Source organism: Lepidochelys kempii, chromosome 3 (assembly GCF_965140285.1).
Source record: "Lepidochelys kempii isolate rLepKem1 chromosome 3, rLepKem1.hap1, whole genome shotgun sequence".
Classification (NCBI taxonomy): Eukaryota; Metazoa; Chordata; order Testudines; family Cheloniidae; genus Lepidochelys; species Lepidochelys kempii.
The window spans coordinates 127,081,778-127,106,386 of NC_136382.1; the positions used below are offsets into that span (position 1 = coordinate 127,081,778).

General features: G+C 43.7%; 1 protein-coding gene across 7 annotated transcripts in view; it reads right to left on the reverse strand.

The window, feature by feature from the left end:
• The window catches only part of RPS6KA2 (ribosomal protein S6 kinase A2), a 476,226-nt gene that overhangs the window by 38,660 nt on the left and 412,957 nt on the right, over positions 1–24,609 (reverse strand). For all 7 annotated transcript variants that reach the window (XR_012158128.1, XM_073337900.1, XM_073337901.2 and 4 more), the window contains 3 exons: positions 12,915–13,017; positions 5,529–5,659; positions 2,794–2,919 (listed from right to left, as the gene is read on the reverse strand). Coding sequence is in view for 6 of the 7 variants with exons in the window: in XM_073337900.1 (XP_073194001.1) it covers positions 2,794–2,919; positions 5,529–5,659; positions 12,915–13,017 (360 nt within the window). In the remaining variant the exon portion in view is untranslated. The remainder of the gene's footprint in view (positions 1–2,793; positions 2,920–5,528; positions 5,660–12,914; positions 13,018–24,609) is intronic.

Here is a 24,609-nt window from a genome sequence, read left to right on the forward strand (position 1 = left end):
TATATGCACAAACTAAAGTTAGTGCATAACAACCCCCCTGCATAGACAAACCCAGCTCACCTAAGTGAGTTAGGTGCCTAACTCCTATGTAAAGCCAGTGTGAATTAGGTGCCTAAGCTGCTTAGGTGCTTTTAAAAATTCCTCTAGGCTCCTCTTTGCATCTTTAGGTGCCTAAATACCTTTATAAATATGGCCCCAGCTAGTTGCATGATGTGGATAGAGAAGGCAGATGAACAATAGTGGGAAAAAGGGGAGAAATGTCATACATTTTAACAAACATGTACTGTTTCTGGATTAGGCAGGGGTTCCTTTTATTGAGTGTATTTTCTGGCTGCAGCTCTGAGTTATTCTGTCTCAGTAATGTGACTCAATATTTGGAGAATCTATTTTCCTACACAGAAATAGTAAATAAGTCCCAACAGGGATTGTGCAGCATAGTGTGTTGTGTCCTCTGGGCAATTGGCAGAGATTATTCACTCAGTGACATTATTCATATCTTCCTGCAGTAATTCCACAAAGTCATGTTCCTATCTCCTTTGCTGCTGATATCACTGTCCTTGGGGGAATAGTCTCTTAAGTGCTAACACTGCGCCAGAGAAAGAGTGAGAATGACTCTCTAGGCTGGTGGTTGGGGCACTCACTGGAGGTTCCAGTCCTCCAGCTCCAAAGATCATTTAATTATTTATACAAAGTGGAACTGCTTCAACAGGACTGAGGCCTACCCCAGAACATCCTGCAGGTCAAGGCACTCTCTTGGGAGGAAGTAGACTCAAGTTCAAATCCCTGCTCCACATCAGGCAGAGGGGGGGAACTGAACCTGGTTTTCCACTGTCTTGGATGAGTACGCTAACGACTAGTCTACTATAAGGGGGACACTGCCATCATCTCCTCTGGCCTTTTTGTGTGGGCTAGGTGTGCTCTGGGCACACCTCCCAGATTTGGGCCCCATAGGTGGGGGAAACGCTTAATTTGAGGAACCCACTGGGATTTAAGCATCTGATCGACATGCGAGCACCTAGATTAAGGTAGCTGTGTGTATGCTCGCTGGCAGAAGCTAGGTCCCTAGGGGACTTAAACAATGGAAATTTAGTTGCCAAGGGACTTCAGGCACCTACAGAGTTAAGTGGCAGCTGAGCAGGGGTTTTGAGGATCTTAGTAGTACCTAAAGGTATCTAGCCCTTTGAGCTTTGTTTTCATGCTTACTACCAAATATATCAAAATATTTGACACAAAGAAAATATTAAATACATTTTTGGTTCAAAACATGTTTCTGTGCAGGCACAGATGTAATTTCCTTAAAGTAAAATTATTCCTACTACAAGCCAGTACCATCTGTTGACAAGAACAGTGGACACTGGAAAATTTTAACTTCTCCATTCACTTTAAATGGAAAACCTCACAAGTTCACACAGGCCCATGCTCCTTTTCAGCATGTGGTTGTGTAATCAACTGCTACCTCAACAATGACCTCAACAAACTCAATTATCATGAAACTCTCATCTCCTGATCTCACCTGCAAAAGCACAATTTACAACAAAACTAAGTTTCAAATCCATTTTGAAACTTACAAAAGGAAAATATTCAGAAGACAGGTAATTTGCTAGAGTTCCTCATATACTGCAAGTTCAGCAAACATACTTAACTACACACCACAATTTGATTTCAAGTAAATATCCACCTTTACCTTATGTTTATTTATGCACCTGTTTCCACTAGATAATACAGGATCATTGGGCCATTCTACTACCCTAAGTCACATTGAGGACTCAGATCTCTCTGGAAATAGTCCCATTGATTTCATCTTCAAATCATGATCATGCATTATCCCCTTTTCTTAATGAAAGAACATGTAATTGTCTACTTCTCTGATACATGAGCTTTTTTGTTAGAATCTATTTTTCTTCTGGATGCTAAACATGTTTAATATTTGGAACTTTTCCTCCAAAGATAAACCCTCCAGACCATCAGCTAGTCCTGTGGGTTTCATCTTCTGATATCTCTAATACCTGCGTATCCTTTAATTAATACAGGCAACAGATGCTGCAACTTAACACTCCAGGTGTGATCTTACCAAGGAATTATACAGAGAGATCGTTATTTCCTATTAGAAAATAATTCCCTTTTTATACACCCTTGCACCTTGCTGGCTTTCTTTGCTGCAGCTGTACCTTGTGACTTGGTTTTCACAGGATTACGCGACCAAATCTGAAGCCCTTTGCTTTTTCTTTCATGTCTAACTGAATTCTATTTAATTAGTATTTTGATTCTCTGTTGGATCTCTACGTTGGTCTCTTTTGTGCATTGGTAGTGTGTCTGAATGCCAACGAGACAGAAGGGGCATGGAATCTGATTAATCATAGGTGACTATGAGAGTGCAGCATATTTCTTTCCCAAACATCTTGAATTATACGAAGGAAGTGTCATAGTTTAATACACCACAGAGAATGAGAAACAAAGGTGGTTTGTATTTATAAGGAATATACTTCACAACGTTTTTTTCTTCATTTGGGGGCTATTTCAATTTAGATCCTGTTCAAATCTATTCTCTAGGTAGCAGGGAGAGTGGCTGAAACGATTAACAATAATCTAAATCTGACTGATTTGATATTCTGTATGAGAATGAAAGGTCCTTTCCTTCTGCAATTTCATTTGTTGAGGCTAAATCAGAAGGATGAACCTTAAAGCTCAACATCTAATCCTTCTGAAAAACAAATGAGTCCGTGGCCAGATTGATGCCAAATGTAATGGAGCAGCCTTGACCATATATTTGCATCTGCCAGGATGATTTCTTACCTTCACTGCAAACTCTGCTTCTGTTACTTTATGCACACACCTCTTGCATACTGAATAGGAGCCAACACCTATGTCCTCCTTGATCTCATATCCATCTGTAAAATGAATATTGTTCCCATGTAACTGCTGTGGAGAAAGACAAAACAAGGGAAATCAAAAGACAAACATTATAGAACCATAAAAACAGAATAATCCTGGACAGTGACAATAAAGGGATTGCTGAGCTCACCTTGTCCAAACATCTACCAAGGATCCATTATCCTTAGAAATTATTTAAGTTCAGTTCAATGAAGTTGTGGCCACTTTCTAAATAAATGTGTCTCCTTCCTTATTGGTGTCCTTCCTCAGTAAACTACAATTGTATGTCTAGAAACAATGGCTGAGATGTTTTTAGCCATATTTGGGATTTGAAGATCCAATTCCCATTAGAAATTAATCACACTCTCTCTCTGGCCCAATGAATATTTAAGTATTTATACAAAGTGGAACAGCTCCAACAGGAGAAATTGAGACTGACTCAATAGGATGGTAGTTAGGGCAGAGAGACTTGAATCTAGGTCCCCCTTGTGCCAGGTGAGTGCCCTAACCACTGGGATATTAGCTATTCTGGGGGTTGTCTGTCTGTCTGTCTGGTTTTTCACAGAGAATTTTGAAGTCTCATTTTTGGCCCAATAAGAAATGAAGCCTAATGCTGAATCCTCCAAATTTTTCACAAATAGGAATTCTTGTTTTCTGGCCAGCCTCAGTAATTACAGGTGAAGTGTTTTGTGCTACTATTGTACAAAACAAGCTATATAAAAATTATACTTCACTGTATCACACAGAATATTAACGGGATGAAAGCTGATCCCATAAACAGGGGCACTCCCCAGGAAGTGCATCAGAAAAGACCTGGTGTGCCAGATTGAAATGCTCACGTGGTCGCAGTGCTACTCACTCAAGTGTGTGAAGTTCTTTTAGTTTACGTGCAAATTTGCACAGATGGGTAAGTGGGCAGAAACAGTCCTCACACACAACTGATACTCATTTTGCCATTCCCAAAAGAGCCAAGGAGAAAGGAGGGTATTGGGTAAAGAAACCACTTCCTTTCCCCACAGCAGTAAGGGAACAGGCTGGGATGGGAATTTACTGAAGTCACATGTATGGAAGGGAACGTCACTGAAGTGTTTTTCCCCCTTCTTTCCAGTTAGTGGCTGTTTGTTCTTATTCATGTTACAAAGTAGGGACCCAGAAGTGTATGTTTGCCTCAGGCCCAGTGATGGGTTAATTCAGCCCTGCACACAGTTCTCACTTACTCCTGTGCCCCTGAATCCAAGATCTGTGTAGCCCACACAAGGGCAGGTCCTACTCTCCATTATGCCATTAGGAAAAGGATAAGAACATAAGAATGGACATACTGCGTCACAGCAATGATCCATCTAGCCCAGTATCCTGTCTTCTGACAGTGGCCAGTGCCAGGTGCTTCAGAGGGAATGAAAAGAAAAGGCAATCTCTGAGTGACCCATCCTCTGCTGTCCACTACCAGCTTCTGGCAGTCAGAGGCTAGGACACCCAGAGCATGGGATTGCATCCCTGACCAACTTGGCTAATAGCCATTGATGGACCTATCCACTATGAACTTATCTAATTCTTTTTTGAATCCCATTATTGGTTTGGCCTTCACAACATCCCCTGGCAATGAGTTCCACAGGTTGACTGTGTGTTGTGTTGAGGATAGATAGATAAGACAGATAATAGGACAGAAAATATCATAATGCCACTATATAAATCCATGGTATGCCCACATCTTGAATACTGTGTGCCGTTCTGGTAGATGCATCTCAAAAAAGATATATTAGACTTGGACAAAGTACAGAGAAGGGCAACAAAAATTATTAGGGGGATGGAACAACTTTCATACAAAGAGAGATTAAAAAGATTGGGACTGTTCATCATAGAAAAGAGACAGCTAAGGGGAGGATATGATGGAGGTCTATAAAATCACGAATGGTGGGGAGAAAATGAATAAGGAAGTGTTATTTACCCCATCATACAACACAGGAACCAAGGGTTACCCAATGAAATTAACAGGCAGCAGGTTTAAAAAAAATGATGAAGTGCACGTCTTCACAGAATGCACAGTTAACTTGTGGAACTCACTGCCAGAGGATATTGTGAAGGCCAAAACTATAACACGGTTAAAAAGAATTACATAAATCCATGGAGGATAAGTCCATCAATGGCTATTAACCAAGATGGTCAGGGATGTGCACCAGATTCTGTGGGTATCAGTGAACCTCTGAGTGTCAGAAGCTGGGACTCAATGACAGGGGATGGATCACTTGATAAATTTCCCTGTTCTGTTATTTCCTCTGAAGCATCTGGCACTTTTGGAAGACATGATACTGATCCAGACAGACCACCGGTCTGACCCAGTATGGCCATTCGTATGCCCTTGAGCCAGCTCAGTGTCAGGTATTTAGAAGTGCACTTTGTTTCAGTAATTAAATTGCATGATTCACATTTTCTTTATGCCAGTAAATAGGAAAGTTGAACGTAAAACTAAAAGCCTTTGGAATATCTCTCTTTTTGCACCTACTGTGGGCTGTATGTAAATAGACTAGGGATGGATAAACTGTGGGCTGTATGTAAATATACATGGAATGGATAAGCTGATTGACTGATGTAGTTTAAAATGTTCTATGCAGCTATATATCTGCTCATCAAACGTGAAGTATAATGCAAAGTGTCAGTACCTGCACAATTGGATGAACTGTGATTTTGTGCAAATCTGGCTGTGAAGGCTCCTGCACCAAGCTGGATGCAATGAAGCTGAATCCTCTAAAAAGATGATGAGCATTGGCACTGGGAGGAACACCAGGGGAATCTGCAGAAGAAACGAGGGTATGGCTACATGAGTTGGACAACTAGAGATCAGAAAGTGAATAATGGTACAACATTTGCAGCAATGAAGGTCACCACTAACAGCAAACCCCACTAAATTAGCCGTCACACACTCATAGTCTCCGTCATCATCTCAAGACTCTGATATGCGTGGATCACCGCCTCCTGTCCTGTATCTGAACACAGAGGGGAACATCCATGCATGGATCTCCCCTCTCCTGCACAGCAGTCTTGTTGCACAGCCGTTTCCACAGCACCATTACAACAGAGGGCACTCCACAAGTCTGGGGTCCATGCAGAGAGGAAAGGGGCTGGGCAGGCTGTGAGAAGGAGTGGGCAGATTGGGACACTGCTCTCCCTTTGGCCTTGGGGAAGATTCCCCGGGGGAAAAAAATACAACCTATGGCTGGACAGTAGAACTCCTACTTTATGAACTAATTGGGAACTGAATTCAGACAATCGAACAGTTTATAAAATTGAACATCTAAAATTAGAGTAGCTATGGTGCATAAGTTGGAGAGTGGCAGACTGCTTGGCTTTCTTCTTGTCCTTCAGTACAAGGCACTGAAGCCATTGGAATGTGAAGGGATGTCAACGTGTTCTTCATCAACATCACTATTGTTATGGAGGTTCTTTACTCCTGGCAGTGAAAAGTGGTTCATATAAGATGGTCATTCATAAGATTGGTGTTTATAAAATCGAGGTTCTACTGAACTATTCCCCTCCGCCCCTGGAACCCTGCTCCTGAGGCCTGGGAATTGCCACAACTAGAAGGAGTGTAGAGTAGCATGAATGGAGATGTGTTGTCTGGATCAGCGGAGTGGGGGGAAACCACAGGTCTGGAGCAATGGCAGATGTATGGTGCCTCTGCACAGCTGGTTCCTGGTCTGGTGGAAATCTAGCAGGTTTAGGGGTTGGAGCAGCCCCCTATTCCATGCGGAGCAGGAGAGAGAGAGCATGTAGGGTTGTCCTTGGATAGACCAACTGGGCTGACTACTCTGAAAGGATCTTCAGGGATATTTCTTTCCCTTGAGACCCTATCTCACTAAAACCCATGGAAAGGAATGATCTGGGTCTTAAAAAGTTTAAATCTTCTGCCATTTGAGTCACACACCCATACAACATTCTCTGGTAGCCAGCCCAATAATTAATCTGTCATAGCAAGGAAAAAAAGAGTCACATTGTGTTATCATTTTTTAAATGAACACTTATGAACATTTTTAAACAAAGCAAATAACAGGGCTCAGTAATAGCTACTGGTACTGTCCCTGGATTTTAACTAGATGAGTATTCGAAAACCCATGCTATTTTAGCCTACTTATTTTTCCCCCTTTCATTGTTTTTCCGATACTTCCTTCAGTTACAAAGCAAGTATTTTTCTACGAAAAGCTTAAGCAGCTAAACCTCCCTTACTAAAGTATCTCCTGGTAGAAAACTTGTAGGACATCCAGTTTCACCTGAGCAAAGAGCATACATCCTCTTAGGGCCAGGTATAGAACTCTTGATTCTTGAGTGCAACCTCTGTTGACATCAATAGCAGTGTTAATTGATGTAAATGGGCATGGCATGCCCAGTTGTTCATGGCCCTTAGTGCCCTGGAATTACCCAGCAAGGTAAACATTTCCCAGTCTGAACATTTTCCCTAGAAATGCAGTAAGAATAATGAACAGAGAAAGAGATGCTCTGAACAGTTCTTTGGAGGCCAGCATATAACCAACATGTTAAGAGGAAATATGATCTGCCCAATGCTGCAGAGGTTAGTGCAGCCCAGCTTGCAGCTGCTAGGTACTTCATCAGGGATCATTCTTAGCTTTGACATCGATGAGAAATAAACACAATGAGTCAGACCCATCTCCAGAGTGTGAGAAAGATCGTGTATGTTTTTTAAAATTATCTGAGCTGGCTGTTCATCTCTCAGCATATCGGAGAGTTCTCTCTTTCCAAATGCTCACACTGAATCACCAGGCCTCATGCAAAATCAGATGCTGCACTGGCGTGTGCATCACATCAGTTTTACAAACCCGGTCAATAAAAAAGTAGGAAATGAACATTTTAGAGTGGGGACAGGCCCAAATCAAAACCAAATCTGAACACACTTGAACTTCAGGAGAACTCAGCTCCTGCTCCAAATTCTACGACCCCTATGCCTTTCCACTTAAAAGCTAACTACTGCGCATAATCCACAGCCAATTTCTTCTTCAACAACTGCACTAATTATTTTGTTTGCAACATCAAAAGTTGACCACAACTAGCTAGTATGTCTATAAACGTGACTTTAATCTCCCCACATTGAGTCTCTCAAATGCACATTGATCTCTCAAACTGTTAAAAAAAATCATTTTGCACGTCCATAGCATCTTTCATAAGAAGATCTCAAAGTACTTTACAGACATCAATTAACTCAATTTCACAGTACTCCTTGGGAGGTAAGCTTTGTAATCCTTGTTTTACAGACAGAGAAACAGACACAGAGATGAAGTGACAAAGTCACACAGGAATATCTGGCTCACAACAGAACCTAGCAATCCTGACTCCTAGTTGTCTGTTCTATCCTAGACCACACAAAACAACTTCTGATGTAGCAAATTATTCAACTGGTAAGTTATTGGGGACAAAACTGATAAACAAATATTTTCCAGATAGGAGAACTCATTCAGGAAGAACTGACAGCATGTAAAATCAGGTTATGCTTGTAATTTGTTTTTATTTCTCTCTGGCAGCCTCAATAAAACTCAGCAACAGAATTATCATGACCAAGATATAGGCCATCTTTATAGCACTGTCTGTTTGGGTTTGTCATTAGTGACAGGACAGGTGATTCTCAGGTCTGAATCATGGCAGAAAGGAAACAGTAAAACAAGCTCCTGTTTGACCCCATTAGACATACAATGTGCTCCTATGATTAAGACAGTTTCTGTATAATATACTCCTTCAAGTGTAGATCTACACAGCCAAGCAGCGAGAGGGAGACCCTGGCACACATTTATGTAGAGTTTGTCAGGCTGCAGCCCCTTTTCTGCCTCCTCCAGACACCTACACCTCCTTGTATTTGCACACCCCATCCATGGCCCACCAAAATCGTGAGACCTCCTTGTCAACCTCCTCCTGGTGCTGGTCAAAGGGTCATCCAGCAGAGCAGGAGGAAGAAGCTTGACCAGAGTTGGGGTGTAGAGAGGCTTCTCTAAGACTGTGGGGACTGTTTCCATTCTCTTGTTGCTTCATGTCTCTGGGCCGTGTCCACTGGCTCCTTGTATTCCTTGGAGCAGTGGTGGATGCTATTCTCTGCTTGATGTCCCCCTCTGGATCCCTCATTTTGGCCCTATAATCTTGACTCCCCTCCCTGCATTATCCTTTTTTCTCTCTCAAACTCAGTTGTGGTCTGGGCCTTGTGGTTCCTCCACCGTGGCTTAGGGAGTGGGCCTTTAGTTTTGAGTAGGCCTAGGCCTGCCCATCCTAGTACCTGCAGTAGGTACACAGCCAGCTGGTTCTTTATCAGACACCACAGTATGCTGAAGTAGATCGTTCACATTAATCTGGGGATTAGAGTGTTCATAAAACCAAAGAATTCACCTAAACATTGGGTGGACACAAGTATAATGGAGGTGGACCCTGTCCAAGCTTCACTACATCGTTTTTTCATTTCATCATTGACGTATGAATTCACACAGTGAAGCACTCTGTAATATAATTTTATTATATAGGTTCTTAGAAAGTGGAACTCTTCAAAACCCACCCCAGGGGTAGCTAATTATTTTTTGTCAAGGTCCAAATTTCTTGGTCAAGGTATAGCCAACGTCCGGACTCAGAGAAAATAATAATGATAATAAGTAAATACAAATATTTTGGGGTCCATTCAAAAGCATCTGCTGGCCCAGATGTGGCTCACGATCCGTCTATTGGCTATTCCTGGCCTATCCTATTGCATTTAAGCAGACGATACCTAATGCTTATTATACTTTTTAAATTCACATACACATATTTATCTGAAACTCTTTAATCCTAAGCAACCTCATATTGCACAAATCACTTATCCAGCAAAAATCCATTACCCTAGAATCACACTTGTCCAAGCATTTTTGATGTCCACAAAACATTTAGGACAAATTATATATTTATGCTGCAGGAATTTAGCAAGTAGACACCCCTTTACTGCAGGGAATAACCTGGATCCTAATGGATACACATCAATGACAAGAAACTATAAAATTTGAACAGTAACTGATACAAATCCTAGGCTTCTGTAATATAATTTCACTTATTGCTAGAACATAATCAATCACATTAAATTAAGATATAGTTATTATGATGATTAATTGTGACTAGAAGGCTAAAATTACGTTACAGTAAAAGGCTGACATAATGACCCACAACACAGAAGCTTCATAGTACATAACATAATAAACATAATAAACCACAACAGAAAAGCTTAATTCGTTTACAGTTTCAACAGACCCAAAGGATGTACGGGAACCATGGGTTTGTTCACTGTTTCCTTCTCTTTTACTTAACAAAATAAATTATTTCAGTGGGCAAAGATATGGTCCTGGGACAAGGACTGCTGTAGATGGGCTTGATTTTTATTTATATGGCGGCCCCTTTACCCTTCTCTGGAAGTGTAAGGGGGTCTTAAAGTGGCAACAGATCACATTTACACCCATTAAAAAAATATTAGACCTGATTCTTATGTAGGCTAAGGATACATTTACTCTGCAAATTAAGGTGTGACTGTAGTGCGCATAGGCGTACCTGCACGAGCTTTAACCGAGCTACCGAAGGTAACAGGAGTAGTGGAGATGTGGCAGCTCAGGCTCCAGCATGGGCTAGCAGCCTGAGCATGCCCCCGGGTTCCCTGGTGGGACCGTACTGGGGCAGCTAGCCCATGCTGAAGCCTGTGCCACCACATCTTCACTACTCCTGTTACCTTCGGTAGCTAGATTAAAGCTCGCGCAGCAGAGGTAAAAGCAAGAGCCGGTGCGCCGTACCGGGGTGGATCGGCTTCCCCAGGCGCAATTTAAAGGGCCTGCGGCTCTCGGCAGCGGCTGGAGCCCCCGGCCCTTTAAATTGCTGCTGGAGCCCTGGGGTAGCAGCGGTGGGGCTGGGGCAGCGATTTAAAGGGCCCTGGGCGGTAGCGGCGGCCGAGCCCTGGGCCCTTTAAATCGTCCCTGGAGCCCCGCTGCTGCTTCCCCAGGGCTCCGGCAGGCTCCGAGGACGATTTAAAGGGCCTGGGGCAGTAGTGGCGGTCAGAGCCCTGTCCCCGGAGCCCTGCTGCTGGAGCCCTGGGGAAGTGGCGGCAGGGCTCTGGGGACGATTTAAAGGGCCCAGGCTGCCACTACCGCCCAGGGCCTTTTAAACCGCTGCCAGAGCCCCCGGCTGCCGCTGTTACCCCAGGGAGGGGGAAGGAGGCACTTGCCGGTACAGGATGGGCCAAGGCTGGCTCTGACCTCCCCCTGCCCCACCCCTTCTGCCCGAGGCCCCGCCGCTTCCGGGGGCCAGAGCCGGCCCCAGCCCAGCCCCGTACCGGTAAGTCACTAGACTTACTTTCACCCCTGTAGTGCAGGTAGGTGTTCCTGTGCTGTAATCACTTGTGCCCTGGCAGTGGAAGAGGGTCTTAATGTAAATGGGGCTCAGGCCCAATCATTTAAAAAAGAGTCCCCATGTAAGTCTGTTTTGCACAAAATATCAAATTGAATCTGACAGTTAATGATCAGAAAATACCTGCGAACATATATAGTATAAACTGTAATTTTGTTCATCAGCACACTTGTGCAGACAATGGTTTTCATGCCAATAAAACTGGCAGAGTGTGAACCCCAAAAGCATTTAGACGTCCAAAGGTGTATCTCACTTTCTTCAAACTAGCTGCCAGATCACAAATCTCACAAAAACAGACTAGCTTGTGAAGTTTCCAGCATTTCAGATATGCCTCCAGGTTCCATAGAGATCTGAATTAAATGTACAAATAGTGGTGTAAAAATGTCTTATACCCTACAGGGCATGCAGCTCTCCCTCTGCCTGCACTGCCCTCAAGAGCCTGATTGTAGCAAAAAATTAGGAAGTGTAAAGGGGTGATCAAAATAAAGTGTTACAAGCATTTTCACACCATGAAAGAAGTTTTGAGTCAAGCTTTAGGCGAAGGTTCGAATTAGTTTTAAGAGAGAGGCCGTAGGCAAAACTACGATCAGCCCAAACCAAAATGATGGGAAAGTTCAGCTTTGGGTCTAAGTGCCATGACCCATCTCTAGTGGTTTTATTCTTATCAGAACTGATTCACTCATTTCTTATAACTCTCATTATAATTCTGGGACAAGCTGGGGGTTGAAGTTTGAAGCCAGAGGCTGCAATCTTATTATAATTCTTAACGTTATCTATAGCATTTACCATCTTCAAAGGGCTTTACAAACAATAAAAAGTAACTCTTCACCCTGGTGGGGCACATAGTTAAGTATTATTGTGTCCATTTTGCAGATAGGGAAACTGTGGCAGAGTGGTTAAATGATTTGTCCAAGGTCACAGAGAGTCAGTGTTGCAGCTGGGATTAGTGCTTACGAGGTTACTGGTACCACTGTTGTGTGCTCAGAAGACTGACCCATAAGGGTAACAGCTGCCCTAAAATATACTGCCTGGCATATGTTATCGCTAGTCTGAAGTGGAAATTATAAATAAAAATAGGAGCAACAGTCCCATCTGGAGCATTTATTGGTCATTAACAACTTGGATGTTATGGGCCAAATTCTCTGCAGGCATAAATCCACTGGCTTCACTAGAGATTTGCCAGCAGAGAATTTGACTCTCCATCAGGGTTACCATTCATCAAGTTCCACTGGTCAGAGTGTTCTAGGGCATTTCACAGTTTAATCAGACACCGGTGTAACACAGTTACATACTAACTTGCACAGCGGCCAAATCCTTTGAAATTGTCGTCATTTAAAAGAGTTAAACTTATTTAACCTAAGCAAAAAATAAAATAAAATAAAAAAAATCAAACTAGAACTGCAATTTTTCTTTCGTTTCAGTAATATCATGCACCTTTCCTTTCTGGATGACGTACCCAGTGACAAGTTGGAGAAGTAACTATGGGCTTGTTCCTGAGAAATGCTGAGCACTCACAGCTTCCTGTTTGCTTGACCCGACAAAGCCCACTGATGCCACAAAAGATCAGGCCTACTGACTTCAATGGGGGTGGAGCTATTAACTGAAAATATCCATCACTTCTGTTCCATCTCATGATTGATGCTAACCTGTAGGGGTCCGTGATGTGAACTCCGGGTCAAAATGAAATGTGTCTTCTGGCCGTCCCACTGCTGGTTTAAAAGGTGGCTTGATTTCTTTCCTATATAGTTTCTACGAGAACAAAGATAGAGAACGATCAGTGATATAATAACATACCATAGCAGCAGTCAGGTCCAAGTGCAGGATCACACACTTCTTTAGCATGTCCTCTGTCAGGGGAGCTATGTGCTACACTGGCAGGGAGTGATATACTTGAGGATGCAGCAGCTGCTCCTGCTGATTAGATCTATGTCCTAGTAAGTCTTTGCCATTTTTAATTATTATGATCTGGGGTCAAAACAAAATGCATCCTTTAGCTCCAGAATGGCACAACATTTCAAGCGAGGTGTGCCCCTGGGAATTGGCTGCTCTTCAAGGCTGGGCCAGAGTGTTTTCTGGGGAGGCAGTGTGTAGGTGTGCAGGCAGTTTCAAGTGGCTGGTGATGGCAGTTTAGATGGGGAGAGCTCTGAATCACTGTTCCCTCTCAGTTGTGCATGTGTGCACTCGCACACAGATCTTAAACCCTGTGTACATGGCGACACACAACGCACACTCTGGCTTTGGCGTTGGCTTTTTTTTTTTTTGCTTCAGCAGCAGCACAGAAGAAATTTTTTGTGCACAAGGCCTGTTAAAAATTAGAGGGAACATTGCTCTGAGTTACCACAGAGAATTCTTTCCCAGGTATCTACCTGGTTGGTCTTGCCCACATGCTCAGGGTATAAGAGATCGCCATATTTGAGGTCAGGAAGGAATTTTCTCCTGGGTCAGATTAGCAGAGACCCTGGGGTTTTTTGCCTTCCTCTGCAGTATGGGACATGGGTCACTTGCTGGTTTAAACTAGAGTAAATGGTGGATTCTCTGTAACTTGAAGTCTTTAAACCATGATTTGAAGACTTCAGTAACTCAGCCCAAGGTTAAGATCTACGACAGCAGTGGGTGGGTGAGGTTCGATGGCCTGCGATGTGCAGGAGGTCAGAATACATTGTCATGATGGTCCTTTCTGACCTTAAATTCTATGAGTCCATGAATTTGCAGATGACAGTAGGAACCAAGCATTTGTGGCCTTTGTTAGGTGGTGCTGAGGGAAAGGGTCACTTTGTTATTAGTTTTTATTATTTGGTAAGAACCAACAATGTGCTTGATGCCACACAAGACACAAAATAGAGACAGTTGCTGGCGCAAGCTGCTTACAGTCTAAACAGACGACAAGTTGATGTCTTGTCATTTGTCATGACTGGAAAAGGACGGTGTAGCAGCTGGCTGGGAAAATGACAGGGAAGATAAGAACTTGCCAAAGAGAGATAGCAAGAGGGTTCTGCAGATGAGTACGGGTTAGGCACTTGCAGGTGAAATAAGAAACAAGGGATATTACTAGGGATTGGGGGAGGGCATGTATAGATAAGCATTCCTGGGTAGGTGTGCTCATGTTGGAGAGGGAGGGAGCACATATGGAAGACTACATTGGTAACTGGTAATAATAGTACTTTGTACCCCACACCACTTTCCACCCCAATATCTCATAGATGTTTCCCAAACATTAATGACTTAAGACTCACAATACTCCCATCCAGTAGGTAATTATATCTGTTTGATAGATGAGTAGACTGAGGAACAAAGTTTTTCGGGGTGATCCAAAGCCCACTGACATAAACTGAAAGACTCCTGTTGATTTCAATGGGCTTTGGGTCAGATCCTCTATGAGCTAACCAAGATCACACAGCGTGCTTTATGCCAGAACTTGGAAAAGAGCTTCGATTTGACTCCTTGCCCTTTGTTTTCATCACTAGACCATGTTCCCTCTTCTATCAGCATTGCTGTCTTCTGGCTTCAAAGGGCTGATCTGATTAAAACAGAACACCCTCAATAATTAATATGTTTAAACACAAATATAATGTTTGCATTAACCTTCAAGCCACAATAAGAGCTGAGAGTTCAACTTCATTAGCGTTTGGAAAGAATATTTTAAGCTAACTCTTAAGAAATAAAACAACTTCATAAATTAGCTGATTTTTCAAAATATTTAATGGAGCCGAACATATGCGTTTCCCACTCTTTACATGCAGGAAGATTCTCCTTAATGTACGGTTTCTGTAATGGGTGAATTACTCTAATATATGGCATGTGTTATCATTTATGCTACATTACTATCCGAAATTTTAATGTTCTGTTTGCTTAAATAACGTCCCTGAGGCAAGCTATTATATAGCACAGAGGTGGGCAAACTACGGCCCACGGGCCACATCTGGCCTGCAGGACCATCCTGCCCAGCCCTTGAGCTTTTGGTAAGGGAGGCTCGCCCCCGGCCCCTCCCCTGCGGTTTCCCCTCCCCCACAGCCTCAGCTCGCTGTGCCGCACAGCTGCCAGTCCTGCTGCTCTGAGGGGAATGGTAAGGAGGTGGGAAGCAGGGGGGTTGGATAAGGAGCAGGGAGTCCCAAGGGGCAGTTAGGGGACAGTGAGCAGGGGGCGGTTGGATGGGGCAGAGGTTCGGGGGGAGAGGGGAGGTCAGGAACCTCAATGTGGCCCTTGGGCCAAAAAGTTTGCCCATCCCTGATATAGCATAATGTCAGCATCAGCACGGAGCAGATGTTTATGGCCAAGTGACAACATCTTGGAAAAGAAGAATGGGCATGGGGAGAGTTGAGAATGACATTGCAATAACGGACAGCCATTTCAATGGGAAAAGTCCGGCTTCCTTAAAACCAGCCCCCAGAAGGAGATAATCATCCCTGGAGTACTGACCTTGAGCTCTCCTGGAGCAGTATACGTTGCACTTCCTGTTTGCCTCGTCCCAAGTGGGGGTTCTCCACTGGGCGAAGATGCTATTTAATATTGAATCGTGTAACTCCCACTCATGGTTGGTGGCAAAATACCTGCTGAGGCTGTCCGCCAGTGAGTTCTGGATGCCCAGGAGGTAGACTGCTGAAAGGGTGTTGTGGTTCTGTATATGACAGTTCCGTAAGTTGACTGCTTCTACAGAGAGGGGGATGGAGCATGCCCCTCCTTGCTTGTTTATATAGAAAATAGTAGTTATGTTATCCAACATTATCAGGATGTGCTGGAAGTGTGTGAATGGCAGAAATGCTTTGCAAGATTTTTGTACTGCTCCCAGTTCCAGAAGATTTATATTCATTCTGGGCTTTTAAGTTGTGTCTACATGTCTTGTGCTGTGTGATTGTCCATGTGGGCTTCCGAGCCTGTCAGGGAGCAGTCTAATTATCATCTTATTGGATGTGGGGACAGAAAGGGAACTCCCATGCACATGTGTCCAGTGTCCTGCCACCATGCAAGAGAGGCCTTCACCTTTGAAGCCAAGCTTCCAGGCAATGGGAGTGAAGTCTGGCAAATGGCATCACACAAATATATGATGCCAGGTGACCCAGGAGAGTAAGGCATATCCCAACTGATGTTTGAGGGCTGTGTGTAACTAGGTCTTTCAGAGTGCCCATTTCACAAAATCTGTCCATGAGGAGACAGGCCTTCACCCTGATTGAATCCAAGGATGCTCCTATAAATGTTATGGTATGCGCCAGGTTAGAATTCTCCATATTTTTATTACTTGAGTCTGTGAGAAGGGTGAATATCCACATAAAAGTATGTGTTTTTCATATGGAGAGCTGTGAACCATGTGCCTTTTTCTAGGGATGGTACTGTTGATGACAATGTAACCATACAGATTTCAGCTTGTGAATAAAAACGTTGAGTCAAAGCAAGTCAAGAATGAGTCTCTAGCCTCCTTTCTTCTTAGGGACTAGGAAATATTTTGAATGGAACCCTTTCCCCCAATGTTGAGGGGGTACCTGCTGTATTGCTCCCCAATAGAGAACAGATTGTACATCCTGAAGGAGGATCCCCTCATGAGAGTGGTTCCTGACAAGGGATATGGAAGGGGGTTCTGGGGGAGGTAGGTAGAGAATCTTGATGGTATAGCGGAATGGATGATATCCAGTACCCACTTGTCTATTGTTATTGCCACCCAGTTGTGGGAAAATTTTGCTAGGCAGACCCCAAAATGGATCTCAAAATTGGGTGGAGATGGCATTGATATTGGTTCTCAGCTCTCTAGCATCATGTCAAAAATCTCTGTGGTAAGGGATTCCTTTTGTAGAGTTGGTTATGATATTTTCCCTTTGGGCCAGGTGGATACATACCCAAGGAGTGGAGGGTTGACCTAGTGTCTTTCAACAAGTGCAAAGACTCAATCATCTTCTCATTAAAAAGATTAGTCTCATCAAAGGGTAAGTCCATAACAGGTTTTGGGATCTCCCTGGGAACCCCAAAGAGTGTAGCCATGATTCCCATCACATCGCAGTGGCAGTTGCCATGGATCTTGATGCTGTACCAGCCACATCAGTTGCATCTTATGAAGAGGTTCTGCCACTAGTTTGCCCTTGTCAATAAGGTCTTGACACTGAGCCTTATCCTCCTGAAGCAACTTGTCCCAAGAGTCCAGAAACTTGGAGTAATTCAGGAAATTGCATTTGGTGTGAAAGGCCGGATAGTTTGAGATTTGAAATGCCAGTATGGTGTACATAAGCACCTTCCTCTCCATAAGATTGAAATGCAAGTGTCCTTATCTGCAGACATGGCCCTCCAGTGGTATTGTCCGGATCGTTCAGTGGCTGCCTGGACCACTAAGGAGTTTGGGGCAGGATGTCCCTTAGCTGGGACAAAGGGCTGCTTCTTTACCCTCTTGGGGGCAGGGGCACAGGTAGCTGGCATGTGCTATAGAGCCTTTGCCAGTTCTGGTATGACTTCATTTACTGCAGTGCAACCTGACTGGAGCCCAGGAGTGGGAAGATATCCTGGAGTTTCTGCTGAGGATTTTCACCTCTTCTAAGGAGATCTGGGCTCTTCCACCATTCTATGTAACAGCTCCTGAAACTGTCTATGACTGTCCAGGGGAGACAGAGTGACTTCCTCTTCAGGTGATGAGGATGATACCCCTGTTGGAAGTGGCAGTATTGGTGGATCTGGCTCATCTTCCCCTTCTTCTGTGGGCTCAGGGGGTTCAGACTGCTCCTTTTGGAGGACAGAGGGGTAGTAAGATTCCTTGTCTGAACAGACAGATTCTGTGTAATACGTATCAGGGTCCCAAGGGCCCTAATAAGGCCAGTAAAGAGGTTGAAAGTGGTGGTCCGCCAGGCATTAGATATCACTGGTCCCGAGGAAGTAGTTCTGGTCTGTGCATCTGAGGTTGGCTCCAGGAGATTCTCAATCCCCTGTCTGGGATGAATTCCCTGAGTGTAAATGAAACTGATTCCATTGGCACATCCAACTCTCCCAAAGATGCAAAGGTTGGATCCGAGTCAAGTGGTGGTGCCAACAGATATGTGGATAGGAAACCATGGCTAGTGAACTGGGCGGGGGATAGACTTCTCCCAGAGTCCCGGACTCCACAGGCATTTGTATCTCTGTGGTGAGAATCAGTCCCAATAACTAGGGAAATTGTAGATGTGGGAGGTCAAAGATATAGTCCAGAGTGGTATAAGTCACCTGCACCTTTGGAGGCTGTGTCTTGTCACTCTGTGCCACCTTAGTAGGTATACATGGTGGTTCCTTATGTGACCATGATGGTACCACCGATGATTGAGTCTCTGTCGATGCAGTTTTTGACAGTACCAGTGGTTCCTTGTCCTTCTTGTCCCAGTGCTTCATTTTAGGTGCTACCACAGCCAGTGTTCAAGTTGATGCAGATGCCAATACAGAAGAAATCTTGCTCCTATGTGTCTTTTGAAGATGCCATTAAGTTTTAGGAGGGCCTCAGATGTTATGAACTGAGCATGAAGGTTCACCTGACTTGGGAAAGGTTGGGGAGGGATCTCTCCTCTTTGAGAGTCTAGAAGTGGATCTGCTTTTACATCTATGAGAGTGCCCCTTACTCTCAGAAGGGGGCCCAACCAAAGGGTCCTTCCCTCTCCTGTCTCCACTTTGGAGTCAGACATAGTACTAGAGAGCATGCTTCTTGCTGACTCTGGCCAATGTATAAGGTACTTCCAAAGCTGAAATTCCCATGCTTGCCACATTTGGCTGGGAAAAGAGTGGCAGGTACTGCACTTAGCAGAGCTGTGAGCATCTCTGAGGCAGCAGAGGGAACCCTGGTGGTTGTTGCTGACTGAACAGGAGTGGGGGCAGGAGACAGTTTTTGAAGTCCAATATCCTGGGCAAAATCTAAGTACCCCCCCCCCCCGCCAGGTGACTAGGAGAGTTTCCAGGGTGGGGATTCTAACACTGGGTAACTGGGGAGCTATAAAACACTAACTAGCAATTAAAAATCCCTGATAACAGCATAATTTGAATATTTACAGGAAAAGAGAACGATCAGCTCTGGACACTGGAGGATTCCAACTCAGACCATGAAGCAGTAAGAAGGAACTTGAGAGGTGGTTAGTCTGCCCTGCCCCTTATGCTCTTGGTGCGGAGCATGAGGAGGGCAGGGGTGCTGGCATGGAATAAGAGACTTTCACGAATTCCCTGGTCTCAGGTGCATGGAACTCATGCATACTCACAGTGGAATACACACAGGGACCAGCACTCAAAGAAGAAAGAGTGATATACTCAGGCTAGGGTGACCAGATGTCCCGATTTTATAGGGACAATCCCGATTTTGGGGTCTTTTTCTTATATAGGCTCCTATTACCTCCCACCCCCGTCCTGATTTTTCGCACTTGCTGTCTGGTCCCCCTAACTCATGCATACAGGTTTGGATAAGCATCCAAGCTTCTATATGTTTATCAAATCCCCAAACCTTTTGAGGCTCTGACAATTATTATAGTCAGATTAATTCATATCTAATTCACCAAAATGCACACAGAGACTTCTGACAGTTCGAGGACTCTTGGCTTCTAGAGCTCCAGTTTGTTTGGAGAATTAACCCTGACATTTTTTGCAATTAGCTATTTCATATTTTTGACACTAGGCTGGGAAGCCTGTCAAGATTTTGCTTAGTTTGACTTGTGAAAAATACATTCTGTAATTGATGGCCTATTGCATTCGAACATATCTGCTATACAGAGATGCTTTTTGTACAGAGCTCAATATTAGACCTGGTCAGGAATTTTCTGTCAAAATATTTTTTTGATAGAAAATGCAGTTTCTGCAAAATCAAAATTTTCAGCGGGAATTATTTTGAAAATAATGTGCCAATTTTCCATCAGGAAAATCTAAACTAAATATTTCATTTCAGGTTGTTTTTGGTCAGTATGACTTTACTTTGGGTATGCGTCAGCTGCCACAGCACCTCATGGGATTTGTAGTCTGCATGCCTCATACCCCCATTCTTCACTATTGGGGTGGGTTACATGGCTAAACTACACCTCTGTGCCACACCACAGTCTCCCCTCTGGTTGAACCAACACCATGCCTCATGGAACTCATGTGACCATTGTGCATCATGGGTGATGTAGTATGACCAGGGAGTCTGGCCCACATCAGGAAATGGAGGTACGAGACACATAAATTCAGCTCCCATGAGTCACCGTGGCAGCTCAGATTAAGGCTGAACCAAGTTGAAATGAAACATTTTGATTTGGAGATGTCAACTCATTTAGTTTTAGTTTCTAATGGAAATGTAGAAACAAAATGTTTTGAATTCAAATTTTTCTGAACTTTCCATTCTGCCAAAAATTTTGATAGTTCAATTTTTTGTCCCGTTATTTTCATTTGATTTCCCACAGGCTGGAAATTCTGATTTTACTACCAGTTCTACTTAATATGTGTTGCTATTATGCTTTGTTAATATCTTTGCCCTCAGTCCCTGTTGCAAACTTGGGTGGTCACTGGACATTTCTTTCTCTGGCAATAAAGTGTTTGGGACTCATATCTGTCCCTCATTATTCATGAACACTTTATTTATCACAATTCATTTTTAAATGGATACATGAAAGAGAGACAGATGTAAATGCCCTATGTATGCGTCTGGCAGATATCAAGAAAAAGAAAATGATTTAATTTAATTAAGAACTATTTAGTAATTTCCTGCACTGAGCCGAGTGTCTTTGATGAAGAATTGAGTTATTCCTTAGACACCTTCCAGAAATAGAAAGATGCTGCTCTCTGCAGTGACGCACTTACAGGACAGGAATAAACTTCCTTGATACATATACCTGTCACAGAAAAATCCAATAAACAGACAAAAGGCTGAGATATCTTTTAAAATGTCAGCCCTTAACAAGACTAATGGCAAATGACAGAAAGGACACCAGAATTCACATCCCTGGATCAGTTTTTGCTGTTGATAATGTCTATAATTAATTTATATTATGAATTTAGTTTGACCTTTATGGTGAATGTATGTTCTGGTAAAGGAAACAGAGGGAGTAGGGAAGAAAAAGAACTCCCACCCTATCAGCCAGATCTGATGAAAGGAGAGAAATTCACTCCTACTTTATATATCAATCCCACCCGTGATGAATAGAGTCCTAACTCAAGACTTTTTTTCTAGATCATCTGATGAAAAAACAGCCATTCATGCCCATCTTTTCTGACTGAGAGCTGTACAAAGGGATTTCATAGACCCAGTGAAAAGCCAAAGCTTCTATAAGCACAATCTGGAAGGAGAAAATAATAAGAAAAAGAATTTGGGACCCAAATTCTGCCCTCGGACTCACTGCTGCTTTTAAATCAGCTGAAGTCAATGGGAGTGGTGTCCATTTGTCTTGGGGAACAAATGGGCCCTAAACGTTGTAGAGATTGTAGGCACATGAATTGCTGAGAGAGTTGGGCACCTAACCCCCTCAAGCTCCTTTAAAATCTCAGCCCAGACCTTTACTCTGAAGGAATGTCAATTTATTTAAAGGAGAATCTACCGAATTTGTGCTGCAGTAGCCTGATGAATGTCTTGTAGCACTGAGATGGAAATTTGCAGAAGAAACGCCTTTGTCTGTGTCACCCTGGAAAGTGCAGATTTAGGACCCTGTTATTGCAGTGACAGGAACAGTAGTATGGAGGCTTTTACAAAGATTGGCCAGGGCTACAATTTTGGCTTCGGGATAAACACTATGGACCAGATTTTTCAGTCTGTCAAGTTCACTGTGTGTTGTTTACACAATGCAGAGTGCACCTGAAGTGGCTGGAGATTTGCACTAGAGAATTGCCCTTGTATAGGGGGAATCTCTTTTGGCATAAAGCTGGTGAAGGCTGCTCTGCTGCCTCCAGCACCAGAGCCCTCCCTTTTGCCATAAGTGGAGGGAGGGTGGGTGTCCGGGTGAGGAGGCATGGCAGATCTAGGTGCCAATACACCTGATTCTCCACTGGCACAAGGTCCCTGAAGGACTCTACATCAGTGGGATATGTTAAAGCTTCACTTCTCTGCAGCTTCACTTCACACTGGGGAAAAGCAGCTGAGAATCAAGGAGCTGTGACCAGCTCCCTAAGAGCCCCCCCCCCCCCCTCCACTGCATCTCAGCAGAACTTGGGTTCAGTGGAGAATCAAGCCTTCATAGCTCAGTTTTCATATTACTGTACTTGTTCCCACTTGCCCAACTGTGGTGAAGGGTCTGTCTTCAGAAGGGTATGTAACTCAGCCATGAAAATGCAGCCTAGACTGAAATATGGCATCAAATGCACTCAGCCTAAGAACGAGGAATGGGCGAATTCACCAAATTGCAGTGTGGATGCGGAGCTTGGCAAATATCAAAATGTGCACAGCCCAGCCTACCCTCCTCTTTCCGCCCCTGGGCTGAAGACAGATACAGAGAACACTCTTCCTCTTGGCCTTCCTAATGCATTCAGCTGTCCCATACTGCTCATGCTAGGAGGATGGGATCCTGGTGCTTCAGCTCTCCTTAGACAGCAACAGAAAAGCAGCTGACCTCACTCTGCCTAGCACAGTTGCCAAGGTGCTTGTGATGTATTTGAATGTATTGAATGGAGAGTTGAATCTCTTCATATGAATTTGCAGTTACAGTTTCTTAAGCAGTTGCTTATGTTGAATTTGCTGTTATATAGTGGTTACTATGTTTTTCTTCTACCTCTTTGCAGTACAGAGTCAGTCAGCCATCCTGGCTCCACCTATATGGATGTGTCTGGGTTTATAATCAGGGATTTGTGCTGCATCCACAATACACAACAATGGGCAACGAGTGTGGGATGTCAAGAACCTTCTATGTATTCAAGTAGCAAGATAATCTGTGACCTTGCTTGCAGTCCCTAAGAGCTAACAGCAGCTAAAGTAACAGCAGCGAGGTGAAATGGCAAGCGGTATTGGAAAAATGGAGGCCTTTGACAATGCTGTGGAGGACTGGCTCACATATCTAGAGAGGCTGGAGGAGTATTTTGAAGTAAATGAGAATCCCCAAGCAAAACATGCAGCAGCATTACTGAGTGTGATCGGAGGAAAAACCTACAGTTTATTATGTAGTCTGATTGTCCCAGAGAAGCCAGCCTGCAAAACCTTTAAAAAGATAGTGCAAATTGTTCAAGATTGTCACCCAAGCCCCTGCTTACAGCAGAAAGGTTCAGGTTTCATAAGCGGAATTGGTTTGAAGGTGAATCTATTTCCTTCTTTGCGACAGCGTTAAAAAGATTATCAGAATACTGTGCTTTTAAGAATGGGCTTGGCGAGGCAATAAGGGACAGACTTGTATATGGACTGCTGAATGAAAGCACACAGAAGAAGCTCATACCTTTAAATGCACAGTAGAAATGGGAGTAGCAATGGAAATTGAAAAAGGGATGCAATAGAATTCCATACTGGCACTAAAACAAAAATACGAATGTTTAAACTATCTGTAACCCACGGCAAGAGTGTCTGTGGACCGGGTCCTAGGCAGCCAGGCCTAGTGGTCAGAGCAAGCGTCAGGCTAGTGGTCAGAGTCTGAATGCCAGAGCCCAGGGTTGAAGCTGGGTGAAGGACCATGTCTGGGCTGGAGCTGTGGAGGAGCAGATCAGGAGCAGGACTTAGAGATGAGCACAGGAAGGCAGATAGTCTGTAGGCATGTGAGTTGAGCAGCCAGCAAGCTACTGCTGCTGTAATGTTTAAGAACCACCTGGCTGGCTTCCTCAGGCAAGGTGGTCCATCAGGCAACCTGGGTGGCTTGTTAGGCTATGAGGAGTACTGAACAGATGCCGCTGAGGGCCTTACTCCAGACACAGATCCAGTACGCTCAGTGGACAGACATGTTATTGGTGTGGAAAAGGTTTCCACGTTCCTTCTGATTGCTGATTTAAAGATCCATATTGCAGAAGCTGTAATAAAAAGGGTCATATCCAAGCAGTTTCTTGCACTAAGAAAAATAAGGAAGAGATCAGATCAGTACAGAAAAATGAATATCAATGTACACTATGTGGACAGAGGCAGTAGTGACAGATTGTGAGAATGGAGTAGCCAGCCTGCACATAGATAGTGTGCGCAAAAATGACCACTCCATAATCTGGTTGGTACCCAGGGTGGTGGGAAAAATGCTTAACGTGGAATTGGACACAGGCTCTGCAGTTTCTATTATCTCACGTTCAAATATGAGAAAACGTTTAAAAATACCAAACTGAAGGAGAAACTGATGTTACTAAAAACTTATAGGGGAGAAAAAACAGTGCCAATTGGAGTGATGCAAGTGAATGTGGAGTATAACAATAAGTAGTGTTTATTAGACTTATATATAATTTAGAAATTACACTGGATTAGGTATCTATACAGATGCTGCAGTCACTCTCAGCAGACTCCACTAA